General features: G+C 34.1%; 1 protein-coding gene across 4 annotated transcripts in view; it reads right to left on the bottom strand.

Moving 5' to 3' along the window:
• LOC122720281 overlaps nt 1-14061 on the bottom strand; it is a 44506-nt gene extending 30445 nt beyond the window's left edge. For 2 of the 4 annotated variants that reach the window (XM_043946877.1, XM_043946880.1), the window contains exons 1-2: nt 13922-14061; nt 4057-4151 (exon numbers count right to left, since the gene is read on the bottom strand). In XM_043946877.1, coding sequence (XP_043802812.1) covers nt 4057-4098 — 42 coding nt within the window. In that variant the 5' untranslated portion in view covers nt 4099-4151; nt 13922-14061. Of the gene's footprint in view, nt 1-4056; nt 4152-7980; nt 8073-11097; nt 11231-13921 lie in introns of those variants that run through there. The other 2 variants (XM_043946879.1, XM_043946878.1) reach the window with 2 other exon arrangements.
• Nucleotides 14062-15117: the final 1056 nt, after the last annotated feature.

The raw sequence follows: 15117 nt of genomic DNA, 5'->3' as shown, positions 1-15117 counted from the left end.
TATCGTTGGCAGCTCGTTGCTTCAGCCGACTTAGCCGCTGTCTATCCCCCGGATGGAATTCTCTTTTTAAGGATGGGGGCACGTCGAATCGGAGACACGTGACGTAACGATTCATCGCACCTGTCCACCAGCCAGAAAATTACATTTTCCGCTTTGACAACAACGACACGATGTTTTATTGGAATGAATCATTTTTGCCTTTTTTTTTTTTTTTCTGTTCACGGCTCGCGATATTCTTGAAGTATTTATGATCGTGGAATGTTTTTGTTTCAGGTATCGATAGATCGATAGAAATTCCCTGTTTCGAAATTGAATTAAAAATCTCGAAATTTTTGTTACTATTTTAATTACCTTTTTTTTTATCACTTTTTCATATTTTTCATGTATTATAAATTTTTTAATTATTACCCATACATTGAAAATAAAATCTAATCTGGATAATGGCTTGATCAAATTTATTTGTTAGATGCATGGCTATTTTTTTTTTTAATAAAAAGAAACGGATATTCTTTAGTCCCCTGGTCGAAAAGTTTATTCGTGTTATTCGAATAACTTCCCCGTTGTGCAATACTCTTCGATAAAAGTACCTTTATTCCTACGCAATACGATCTTTGTGATAATTTAATTCCCTTCTATATAGGTTATCTCGAGTTTTTACCGTTGTATAAGTATTTTACAATCAGGTAAACAGTCGGAGTTCAACGATAAGTTGTTATTACGTTATCAGACATTAACGTGGACTTATAACATCAACGTCATTAATTACGTCCAGCATTAACGTCCAAGTTAAACGATACATATCACGCAGATGTATACACCGATCTATCACACGTTCTTAAAACAATTATTAAATTATTGCTATATCTGTATCAAATTTCTCTCGTATCTAATCTCTCTGAGGGAGATTTAATCCTGATTTTATCACGCGCATAAAAGCCTTTTTCTTCTTTTTCTTTCTTCTTCTTCTTCTTCTTCTTCTTTTTTTTTTTTTTTTAAAACAAGCATTACTCGTTTAACGTAGCAACATTAATTTAAACTCACGTTCAAAATATTCATTCAGAGGCAATTGCAATTTCACTATAATTAACTTGCCGCTTCATAACAGATTCGTTTACACGATGACAACTTAATGAATAATATGTATACGGGGTAATATCAACGGGGGTTGGTTTAGTTATAGTATCTCGTGAAAAAAGAACATTATATTCTCGCCGAAGCGTGCAATTATGCAAAGCATTGATAACTATTTTGTGTGTGCGTGCGTGCGCAGGCTTGGAGAGACGTTATTTTTTTTTTTTCTTTTCTCACAGAGTGACGTAAACCGGGTTGATTTCGTGTCGGAAAATCTGAGAAGAGGTCGACGACAAGGATTAAAGGATAAAAAGAACGTGTCACGGGATTTAGGCCAACGTGGGTAGCCAAGAATCGACCTACGCCAGCCTCTGCGCGATATGCACACGTTTTGTGCATTATTTATGTATCGAAAGCAACGGTGAAAATCCTTTCACCCCACCTTGAGAATCCGTGCGAAATCCTTCTGTCGATGTCTTTCGAGAGAATTATTAGAATTTTATTGTTTTTTTTCCTAAATTTTATTCAAATATAAAATGAAATACTAGAATTTCTGATTATATTTTACAATTATTTTGTCGCAGTATCGATTTAAATTTTCAGAAAAAGAACGAAAAGAAGAAAAGATACGATGAAAGTTAGCAAATGAGCCTTCGTTTCTTGAAATGGTTTGAGAAGATATATTTATATGATTTACCAGTAAATCATTCAATTTCCTGTCTACAAAGAAATCTAACTTATCAAATTAAATATCATCGAAGACAAATCTACGCGTACATTTTTAAATCTCTATGAAAATAATGAATTATTTTTAATCGACGTGTCTATCAATAATCATCCTTGAATATTAAACAAAGGGATAAATTGAACTTCCTCGAAACGTATTCTACGCGAAACGTTGAAACAAAGATACGTTCCTTTGGAGGAAGAAGACGAAGAGGTCAAGAACGAGTCAGGCACGATGGCTATCTTAGCTAGGACGGCCCTGTGTGTCGAATGATGGCTCGAAAGACGAAGGAAGTGACGTCACATTAATATAGTTACGGCTCTTGCCACTGGTCGCGGTTGACAAGCCAAGCGTCCACAGTGTTTCTTTTCGATCCCTTTCATACTCTTTGCCCGCCTCACCGCGAAACCCGCTCCTTTCTTTCCCTCGAGAAGGGCCCGCCCTTTCGTCCCTCGACTCCTGTTACCCGAGAGATCGGAACTCGAGACTGCGATTCCGGTCAAACGCGGCCGATCATCGATCCTTGGCCTTGCGGTCACTTTTCGACACACGAAGATCAATTACACGCACAGTTACAAAACCTTTCCTAAAATTATTCCATCGATCCTTTTTTTATCTATAATTATTCTTAGTCCTAGATTGAGAAAATATATCCATTTATTTATGTTAGATCAATTGTTAAGTCTATTCTCTTTCCACCACACACCAATTCAGAATTTCAAGAATTTTTCTCCATCTTTCATTCCAATTCGAATGCTCGAAACCACGTACTTGGTGACAAATGACCAGGTCGCAAGAGGGCAGCATTAGACAAGCGTGCCCACTTGCGAGCACATGGCATCGAGGCTCGTCGATTTCGGCTACATCTGTACGTGGGTCGTTAGCTACGTGTATACGAGCCAAGAACAAGATGCCATATATGCGTCCGGCCACGGTGCGCTCTACGTGGGCCAAAGGAGAACGCGTGCCCGCCTTAACCAGCTCGCGGGTATTTCAAGATTACGGGATTGGCAAGGACTCTTACGATCGTGGACACGGTTAGGTAATCGAAACGAAACGCTCCCGCCTGGATACACAGCACAAGAGTTTCAGAAATGATGGAACGATGCCGTTTTCGACGAGATTTCTAATTTTGGGATGAAAGAGTCGTTGCAAATCATTCGCGATAGATATTCATCGCTGTAACATGATAATGTAAAAATTATGATTTTTAGGGGAACGAATGTTTTTCCAATCCTTATGAGGATATTTGAGGAAATTTTACATTGAAAGTTATACTTGTAAAATTTCATTGGTAAAAAAAGTTTTTAGGTTATTTTTATATTGACGATTGAAAAATTTGCAATTTTTGAGTTAAATAATAATAGTTTATTAGTATAAAACTTGAAGATTTGTATTTATATTTGATTTAAGTTTATAATTAAATTACTTTGCAAATTGCATCGATTAAAAAAAAGTTGTCAGAAGGATGTTTGCCCCTTTAATTTCATGTTTTATACAACAGCAGATAAAACAGATGTTTGGGAAAAATTTTGTTCCCACATAATTAGAGGCTAATTGTAAGTTCATGCAATTTTGAATAAATCGTGAGGAATGCATTGTGATTTCGTTTCGTATTAAGTATGCATGAATTCTTTTTTTTTCTTTTTTTTTTTTTTTTTTTCATAAAATGAATTACGTTATACATGATACATTATATATCGTTTATGTCAAGGCATTATATTCATACTTTCGTTAATATTTAATGATTAATGTTGTAATCTTTGATGCGAATCGAACGCTAAAATATTACTTCGCATTTTATGCATGATATGTTTATACACGTTAATTAATTTTATGAATAAATTATGGATTTATATGTAAATTTATATTTCGTGAAATATATAACGAAAAATATAAATAACGATTTATTTTATCTTTTAAATATTTTAATCATTATTTTACTTTGGATATTTTTTTTTTTTTTTTATTTTCTCACGTCACTGTATTTTCTCTGCATACTTCTCGTATATTTAAATTTAAATTTCCTATAAACATTTGCAATTTTTCAATTTATGAACGATTAAAAAATCTGCTTTTATATTAATATTATATTAATTATTTTCGCGTTAATTCAGAGAGTTTGTTTAAAAAAAAAAAAATGGAACAGAAAGAAAATAATTAAAATTTATACCACAAAATCGAAATCTTCGTGGAAGCACAGAAACGAGTAGTGTTTTTATGTGAATATTTTTCAAAAAAAGAATAAACATTCGTACCTGCAACAATTCTAATCGCGATGAGGCCTGTGGTGCAGCCATGATAGTTTAAGCGACGATCGTTCTGCGACCACTCGACGGGTGATCCGTTTTTTCTGAAACAGATCAAGAGATATATTAGTACAGAAATTAATCCAAAAAAAAAAGATCAGAATCGAAAGATCTTTATTCATGACGAAAATTAAATGGCCGTGTTGCAAACTGATCACACACAAAGTGTTCAACACTTTTATATGTAAATTAAAGAAAACAATGATAATAAAAAATATATTTTTTATCATAACAGCAAAAAGTATTACAAAATATTTGTTCAATTTTGCGTTAACAGGAAGTAAGATAAGAAAAGAAAAATCGTATTACTTTCGATTTCGCAATTGATTGATCAGATATCGTGAATTTTTTAATTTTTCAGGCTTATAATTATAAGAAAGTTAAAATTCACGATAAACGAATATTTATATATTCGTCAATGGAGAAAAATAAAAGGATAAATTTAGTCGAGCTTGATTACAAAAATTTCACGAAAATGTTTCAACCAAAGATCTTTTGAACAATCAATGCTCTCGCTTCAATAAATACGAATCCTCTCAATCGTATGTTAAAACCAAAGATAACTTAGAAAACTAAATTTCACACGTGGACGCTTCCAGTAATCGAATCTAAATTCAAAACCGATATTTCAAGCTCATACATTAGACTCGTATATTAGACCAAAGAATTTTCAGCTTATTTCCTTTTTTTAAAAAATTACCGACAATAAAACACCCTATAACATACGTAACGATCCCATGAAAATGAACGAAATAATATCATTCGCTTCAGGATTTTTAAACTTTCTGATAAAAACCTATGCACGTTTCGAGGAAGAAAGAACGATTCCAACCTTGGAGCCTTTTTCAACAGACTCTGAGTAAAGTTTCTGATATTATACGTATATCTGAACGTTGATTATTAGCTTGGACGCAGTCTGATGCATCCGGTTGCACGCAAATCCGGACGCAGGAGACTCACGCGATCGGACGGCTCTTTTGTTTAAATTTGCCCTCGTGTTTTCTCTCTCTCTCTTTCTCTCTCGAGCGCAAATTTCACGATGAAATGCATTGAAAAAAAAAAAAAAAAAAAGAAGAAAAAAATAAAATCGTAGAAGAAGCGAGTCCTAAAGCAAGTGGATTTCTTTTTTTTTTTAAGGATCGCTTTTCACGTAAATTTTTCCATTTCGGTACAAGGAAGAAACGAAGGAAGAAACTTTGTATTTTATAACACTCTTCTAATCTTTCCCCACCGTGTAAAATTTACAGATACATTTATATAAATTTGAGAATCGTTTAACTTACGCAGTTATATCCCGCAATCTAAATGATTTATCCTTGGCCATATTGTACGAGGTGGTACGGTTTCCCATCGCGAGCAACAATGCCCTAACTCAAAGCCAGCATAAATAAAAATTACACGGCGAATGGTTGTTACGAAGCAGAGTGGAAACGAATATCAATGGAACAACGGATAACTCGAATCCTTTATTAAAAAAAAAAAAAAAAAAAAATGGTTGAATGGGATAAATTGAGCCCAATTGAGAAAATTACTTAATTCAGAGAGGGGAAAGAAAAATAAATAAATAAATTTTAAAATAAACAATCATAACATGTAATTGAGAATCCCGTCGATTTCTAATTAAATTACATTCCCAATAATAATACCCACTTGTTCGCATATAGTATTTTTCGAGCAGAGATAATAGATTTTTGGATTAATAAAATGCTCGAGTAGGAGAGCAGGATATCGGATGACAAGTGTCCCGACAACAGGGATTCTACCGCGTTCAACGACCATCACGTGACAAGAATGCTCGAATACTGAAACGAAAACACGCACCTGTCCACATCGAATCGAGCGTGGAAAATCGTATAAAACCGTGGACGTTCGAAAAAAAGAAAAAAAAAGAAACGATAATAACACCTACGCCTATCCCTTGATCGAACTCTTCGAGTATATCGATCCTGACCACCTCTGGCCGCGCCATCGACAACACAGACAACCCAGAGGCGGCTCCAGAGGGGGTCAAGTACTCGAACGACCGTGGACGAAGGAAGCACGAAAACGATCGCGCGAGGAAACGTAATTGCGGCTGGGCTGAATGCGCCCACTCGTTCCGCGGATCCACCCACGCTTCAAAACCTTTCGATCTTTATATAGAAGTAAACGTGGCGGAGAGAGAGAGAAAGAGGGAGAGACAGAGAGAGAAAGAGAAAAAGAGATCTTTTTCCATGGAGATTCGGTACAATTGTTTAAACTTTGTAAACTTTGAGAAATCACATTCGTATATGGAATGTGTAGAAATATAGATTAACTTGTGTCCTTTTTAAAATCTACATTTTGTTGGAAAATTATTGTTGAGACTATAAAATGTGCGATTCGTTGAGAAGAAAGTAAAAAGAAAGAATATGTGAAGTTCGAGGAACTTCAATGTAAATCCCCGTTTTATTAATTAATATCCTTCTGTTGATTGTACTCGACGACTTTCACAGTATTAATTGGAAAAATCTTGAAGGATCTTTCTATTTCACAATTTTAGAATATTATTAGAAATTATAGCAATAGCTCGCTCTTTGCTTATTATTCCTCGATCATGCTTCTTATTGTATTTCTTTGGAGTCAACGTAATAAAATTGATCGACAATCATTGGGAACGAATTAGTTTAGATAAATAATAATTGGAAATAAATTAATTACTGGTAATGTGACTGGTAATTCTTCCTATTAATATGTATAGCGTGTTTTGAGACTATAAAATATATCATAATACATTTTGAAATCATGATTGAATGAAAGTTGGACGTTATAATAGAAAATAGAATCTATTTCTAATAGAACACTGTTTTGTATTCTATTCTAATTCAATTACAAGAATGAATTTGATTTCTTTATTTTGTGATATGATAAAAATTGTGTATTATTTATTCAAATGAATATCGTAGAAATTTTTATATATTATTTATATAATATTGAATCAAGAGTAAATTCAGTTTTAATAAAAGTTACTACTACTATTGATACTATTTTGATGATTATATGGAAAAATGATGCATATTAATTTATAATTTTATATCATTATTCGAATTATATTTTTATATTTTTCTCATAACTTTTATCAAATTTTATTACATGTTTAATAAAATGCGCAACACTTCAATCATGATTAGTTACAGGTTAATGATCAAACGTCCATGAGTTTACACCAAGAAAGAGGAAAGACAGTAATTTTTAACGCATGATGTGAAAACAAGGCCAAATGGAATATATATCCGTGCGAATACTTTGTGTCGCTTTCAAGCGTTAAATCCATCTCTCGTGAAATAGAATTCATCTCCAAGATTCTCGTTACACGAAGATCCTTGTCTGACAATATTAGCTCAATTCACTTTATGACAGAAACTTGTTGAAATCTTACTAGGTAGAACGTGCACAAAATGTATCACTAAAGTAATATATAATTCAGAACTTGTAAAATTGAACTGTATTATTATATACATAATAATATAGTGAAAATAACCTCAAGTGTTAAAACCACTGATCCATTCCCAATTAAAAAATAATTAGAACAATTGTGAAACAAAGACTAAAGTATCTTTGCTTAAAAGTTTTAGAAAAATTATATAATAATTACTCGAACAAGTAATTTTTCTTTAAATTAGAAAAAACAAATATTCCCTTACTTAATCGATCAAACCAATCAATTTCAAATCAAAAAATCATACCTTCTTATGATTGCACGAGTTCTTGAGCAAGAGTAATTCAAGACACGAAACAATTATCCTTTGGTAATCAATCACGATTCTCATAAAATTGGAATATTTCAGTCATCTGTGACGAATCTTTCCTCTCATCGTTTCTAAAAAAAAAAGAAAGAAAGAAAGAAAGAAAAACCTGATCGATCGAAAGGTGATCCGCTCTCGTTCCAAGAAATGGTTGGAATTGGTTTAGATTCGAATCCGACACCCAGAGCCTTGACGATGCTCCCCGCAGGAAATTATATCGACACGATGTCGTTTGTCGTCGCAATAGTGTTTTTAGGCCAGCAGCTATCGTGACTCACGTCTCATGACGTAATCCGGACAGTCTTTTTATGGTTAAGAAACGAGCTCGACGCACGTCGTCCGCTTCGTCGCCGTCCGTTTTCGATTATTCCTCGAACGATGGAAAACCCGTCGGCGGCTGGAATTAGAACTCGATCGCTTGTTTAGGGAGAGAAGCGAATCCTGACGATCGACGCCGTATAAACAACGTGCCTTCTCCTCAGATCGAGATCGAAGGATAACGTTATACGATGGATCTTCTTCTGCGAAGTTTTGACCGAAACTGGGGGCGTAAGATCTTGCTTGTTAATCGAGGATTTCTGGATTTTTCTTTTGATCGTTCTTTTCAGAAGAATGGAAAAAAATTGAGATACATTCTCTTTTGTGAATGATCTAGATAAGATCTTCAAAGATTGGAAAAGTAACTATTCTAGATCTGGCGACCAAATATAGCGATAAATGAGTTTCAAGTGATCTATATATTTTCTAATAGTTTCAATTAATAAGTCCTATATAAAAAAGAGAGGATTTTTTATTCCATCGAGAATAGATTTTTTCTAATTAAAAACGAGTCGAAATAGATACAAGATTTTTTTTTAAATTTATAAAAACGCTCATTAAAAAAGTGTAAGGTAGATAAAGTGAACCAAATAGTCATGGTTGTAAAAATAAATTAAATAATAAGAAAAATTGATCATTGAACTAGCTTGCATACAAAACTTGCATCTATTTTCAAACTATCATTCCATCACCTATATATATAATTCTCCGTTCTGATTCCTTCTCAATCTTCAGTTACCATTCATTAAAAAGCATCACCGTTTCGAAACAAAAAAAAATCGATCAACTTTTACAAGCTCGATAATACCGTCTGCTATTCGTACAATGATTCCAGAATACGTTCATATATTTACCCATATATTTAAATCGAGATTCGATCGTGATTAATTTACCACCACGTAACCATAACAGGAAAAGCTATATTCGAATTCAGAGAGAGAGACGATTTTAGGTAAGGATCGGCTCGAATTTTGTCGATACGAATAATCAGCGTGGGCTAACTCCTTTCTTCTCTCTCCCTTTCCACGTAGTAGGTGGCGTGAATCGAAGGAAGATCGAGGAGTAAGGAGAGGAGAGAGTGGCACCAAGCGCCTTTAAATCCGTCTAAACCAGAACGTCTGCTGACCCAGGTATTCGACGATGTTCGACTCCTCTTATTGCCCGGATTATTTATAGTTTTACTAAAACTTACTTCTACTAGGATTACCATACGGTTCTCCCATGAGCATGGTCAGCTCAGGTACACGGCTTCATTTCTATAATTAAACGGCTCGCGTGAACAAGCGAGGCCGCTTCCGATGGAATTCGATGCCTCTTTGAATCCGTTTCTCAGGTGTGCCCGAGATATTAACACGTTACTTCTAAATTGGCCGCTTGAAAGTGCACATGGTGCGCTTATAATATTTTCTTCCCGAGAATTCTCTAATTTCTCTCTCTCTCTCTCTCTCTCTGCGAATATAACGGATTGTCGCATTGCATTTTTACCAGAACAACCAAGCATTGTCTCCCTTTTCTCAGATGTCTTTCTCTATTTTAATCAAATGATATCTATAATGTATAATAATTCAACGTAAATAACGTTACCCTAGCAAAGTTCATAAATATCCTATATACGTCTAATCTATATAAATTACACAAGTTTCACGAACACACAAAATATCGAAATCGATATCGAATCACTTATCGATGCACCGGATTATTTTACAACACCATTAACGATTAACGTTAACCAAACAAGACTTCGAGGCAGAAGCGGGTAAAAACCATGATTTACAGCGTTCGGCTAGCGAAAGCACGTACAACGTAAACGCAGCACCCGTGCTCCGCATGTACAATTAGCCACGCATTCGCACATGGCACGCACGTGTTTGCTCGAAGCGGGCGGGGTACACCGTTCCCCCGCCCGCACACAAGCGTTAATCCTATTTTCCTCCCGTTAATTGATACCCTAATCGATTTCTAATCCTGCCCGAGTTAGAATAATCAGCGGCCGTGGTCCAGCGTTGTCCCAATTACTCGCCTCGATGTGTTCGAGGATATCGAGATCCGAACGAAAGAATCTCTTGTTTCGCGAGATTCCACGAAAACGATGATTTAACGGACGTAATGCACGTAATAAAGGCGCAATTGCTGCTACTAGTAGCAGCCTCGAGATCGTTTGCTCGTCGTCGCTCCCTACCCACTCCCAGCCTCCCTATCTCTCATCATCGCGATTCTTTGTGGCCGGGCACAAAGCAGACGCGCAGCAGACGCGATTCTCTCCGCTTCTTCCCTCCCCAACGCCCGTGGGATCGTCTTTAATTAACCGCGATGCGATACTTGGGCGGCCCGCTTTGTCGACCTCGCCGATTAAACGCGGAGACGTGGTCATGGCTTGATATATCGCGTGCTCAGGATTCGCAGGTATTTTCGACAGGGAATCGAGAGAGTTTAAACGGATTAATCCTTGAGATAATTTCAAACGTTTTCTGATTTTTCTTCTCATGTAAATACCATGTTGTCGAATTGATAAAGAGAATAATTTAACTCGTTTTTGAATAATAATAAGCTTGAACTCGATTTCGTTTAAATTACGAAAGATTATTCGAGATTGAAATTAGATTTAGATTCGTATCATTTTTTATTCGATTCGTAAAAGTCCTTATCTAATCACCCTCGTCTAATTTATCGTTACTTAATTATATATATATTGTATATAATAATATATATGATTAATTATATATTCTTTTCGTAGAAAATGAGATCTTGATGACAAAAATTACATTCTAAATATTATATTTTTTCCGTCGAGAAGAAGAAAATGGAGTATAATATTGATTAGACTTCGAGTCAATTTTATTTGATAATTTATTCCTTCTGTTTGAGATTGTATATAGAAATAATTTGGTGACATCCTGTATATACGTACGTGAATATACATTGGGGCGTGCGCTAATCGCGCGAGCGTGTTCAAGAGGATCGTTGGGACGAGTGTGAGTCATTTGGCTTCTTTGATGCGTTTCTGTGCAAGGGTGAAGGGTGGCACGTGATGTGTTTACTGTTTGCCCGGTCGAATACCTGTGATTTGCTGTATTGGATTGTTCTGGAAATTTCTACCGTATATTTAATGAGATTGGAAAAGAATTATCCGTTGGAAACCTCGCGTGAAATATTGAACTTTAAGTAATGCGAGTTTTAAAGAAAGTTTTTACATTGATTTCAAAATAATATTTTTGACAGAAGAACGTCTGAGAACGAAAAATGATATTTGCGATAAAAAAGTGAAATAGAAAATTATACACGTAATTAAAATTTTTTATCCCGATGAATAATTAATTTTGGATTATTAATAATAACATTAACATAAAACTTAGAGGTTAATATACTTGAAATTTTTACTAATTGAATAAATTAATTCTAACTAATTTATCTGGGATGTATAAAATTAATTACACGTGTAATTAGAATATTACGAGTAAATTTTATCATGCGTAAAAATGTAAAGAGATCAGGCGAGATTTATGTGAAATACAAATTCAATATTAAAAGACTGTTCTGATATACAATTCGAATAATAAATTGGAGACTTATAACTCTGTGTAATAAGATTATCACATGTAACAACACGATCACCTTTTTATTCCAAAGTGAGATTTAAATGTAACAAAGAATAATAAAATAAAAATCTCGTTTTAATTAAAATTTAAATTCCAATTTGTAAGGCTGATTGTTATCAGTCGTTAGATTACATCTAATAACGACACCGCGTTAATGCAGTGGCTAGTCAACATGTGCAGCCATTGAGAAGATCGTAAAGTAAAGGGACCGATAACGAAAGTAATGTGGTTTTTATCTGAATAATGCTTGTTCCGCTATAATATAATAATTTCACGTAATAATATTACGTGATGTAAATAAAAATAAAAAAATATGTATCACAAGCATCATGTATATCGAATTACATTTTATAATTTAACTTTAAGAGATTTTTATTTTTCCTTTGAAAAATTAATTTAAATTAATTAATTCTAATCCAATTAAATACTTTATTAAAATGTTATAACAAAAATGAATGAAATTACACGTTTCATATCGCACAGGAATAAATTATTATCGTAGCATTATTAATTTTAATAAAATTTACGCGAATACATCAAATAAATATTCCTATTTGTCGAAAAAAAAAAATTAGCTCAATATCGATTCGATATTTTTATTATATTATTTTAATAAATTATTTATGAATCTTCGTTTAAGAAACATTTCTTTCTTATTTTCTTATATTCATAGAATATGTAAATTTTGAATTTCAAAATTGTATTGTATTGAATACAATAGCTAATTAATTAAAAACTTCAATTGTCAAATCAGAAATAGAAAGATTTTATTCTATAGAGTTAAACCGAAGATGTAACTATTTTTTTTTTTTTCTTATCTCTTATACAATGATTAGTAAGAAGTTAAAACGGCAACTGTCACTGAGAAAAAAACGATGCATAGTCGAAAAGAATTGTTCGAGAGAATTGGAGCGCATTGATGGCTCGCAAATTCGTTCGTGTACACTTTGGAATAATAAGTGATCACGGAAGATAATGTGTTGTGTATTCATTTTATGCAGAAGGAAACGTTTTTCTTTTTTCTTTTTTTCTCTCTTTCTCGTAGAAAGTTTCATTTCTTTAGGAAATAAATTAGACGAGCTGTATAATTTTGAAATTTCAGATTAAATATAATTACGAAAAATTAACATTTTCAACGAAGAATTTTCAACGATCAAACGATCCAATTTAATTCTATTTTCAATTGTGCCGTTAAAATCAACAATGATCAGTGATACTATTTACGATCACGATGTTATATACGATAATTTGCAGGAAGACAAACCGAGGTATTTGTATCTAAGAACAGCACAAGTGCATTTATTACGACGTGCGTTGACGAGGATCGTTTGAGTGAATTGGAGTGCAGGAACACGATCAGTGCATTGCACAGTGATTCACAGAATCGTTTCCATTGTAATGGATATTTACAAAAACCTATGATAAAATATTTTTCTAAATAAAGATAAAACATGCTGTTTTCTCTTTCAAATAAAAATCAATTTTACACATTTATTTATACATTTGATCATTCCTCTATCGATATTATAATTATATTTGCTTCGACGATTTATTCTACATATTTGTACACGCAATTAAGAAACAATTCAAAAATTCACACAAACATTAAGAATAAATCGAGTCGAATAATTCTCAATCCTATGATAAATTGACAAACGCAGAAGGTAAACAAAGTTTTTACATAGAGAGAGAGAGCAAAACGAATCGAAACATCCGGAATATACAAAAACACGATCTTAAAATCAAGTTTACCTTCGAAACAAATTTAAAGCGAAATCGAATCAAGCTTTCGACAGACCGAAATCTTCGCGATATTCGTTAACAAATAGATCGACCGGCGGAACACCTCTTTTTTTTTCCTCCTCCCGATCCGAGAAAACCCATCTCGCTCTCCCTCTTACCTCCTCCTCCCCGACAAGACTTCATTCGCAACCGTTTCGAACGATTAATCTCCCAACCGGGGACAAAATGCTCGTGTTTACAAAGCGAGCGATCCACGAGACGCCATAAATTACTCTGCTACCGAATTCGCGACGATTAATCTTTCGAGCGGAGAAAAAAGGAAAGAAGAAGAAAAAAAAATGGAAGGAGGGAAGGAAGGAAGGAAGGAAGGAAGGAAAAGGAAGGAAGGCTCACCTGGCTGAGGAAGTTGGTGTCCCGACGAGAGGCGATTCGCAGGTGATCCCTGTGGCTCGTCCTTACGTGAAGAGAACCGATGTAGCACTGACAGTTCCGCCATCCCTCTCTCCTCGCTCGCGCCAAATCCCACTCTGCTTGGCCCTACGACTCCCTCTCCGTCCTTCTCCCACCAGACGCGTCGCCCCACCGTTCAGACAAGGACGGAGCGAACGTCTGCGGATGAAAACAGAAAGTTTTCGCGGGGCTCCTCCTCACTACGTCGCGACGGGGTGAAGGCACGCTGCTGGCACAAGTTTCGAATTACTTACTGGTTAACTATATGCATTTTGATCTCATTGACAATAGGCTCTTCTTGATCTTGGCTTCTCTGGGCATTTCTGCAATCCAAAATGTTTCCATTTACTTTGCTCTTCGATTGGATCGGGAATAGATGGAAATTAATTTGTTAATCGATGACATTTGCGCCAGGATTTAAATTAATTAATTAATATTATAATTGAAAGGAATCGTGGCAATGGTTTATTGCTATCTCAATTCTGCTTCACGAAAAATGTTCTAAAATTCTAAACTATATATTCTACGATTCTATACATGTATAAAATAATAATATAAAAATAAGCGTTTAATAAAATTATAAAATTATAAATTATAAAATTTAATAAAATTCTAAACTTTGCTCTTCGATTGGATCGGGAATAGATGGAAAGATGGAAATTAATTTGTTGTAATCGATGACATTTGTGCCAGGATTTAAATTAATTAACAGAAATATTATAATTAAAAGGAATCGTGGCAATGATTTATTAATTATTATCTCAATTCTACTTCACGAAAAATATTTTAAAATTCTAAATTATAATGTTCTAAATTATAATATTATAAAATATAAATTATAAAATATAATATAATTCTAAATTATAAAATTCTAAAAATAAAAAATAAATTAAAATATAAATAAAAAAATAAGCGTTTAATAAATACTTACTTATGCAGAAACATACGCTCCAACAAGAGTAGAAGAAGAAATAGATTATCGGCAAAACCTCCCTTTTAAATTAATAATCGTACAGCGATAAAATAATTTATGGACAGGACAGGATCGAAATTGCAGTCTGGGGAGCTTACTTTAAGTCCCACGGCGAGGCTCACACCTTCATCCCTATAAGGCTTCGTCTAGGAACTCGCGTGGAACA

The sequence above is a fragment of the Apis laboriosa genome, unplaced genomic scaffold (genome assembly GCF_014066325.1).
Source record: "Apis laboriosa isolate Shangri-la unplaced genomic scaffold, ASM1406632v1 scaffold122_cov146, whole genome shotgun sequence".
In the NCBI taxonomy this organism is placed as follows: domain Eukaryota; kingdom Metazoa; phylum Arthropoda; class Insecta; order Hymenoptera; family Apidae; genus Apis; species Apis laboriosa.
Note: the sequence above shows the minus strand (reverse complement) of the source record. Positions and strands in the feature narration are given on the sequence as shown.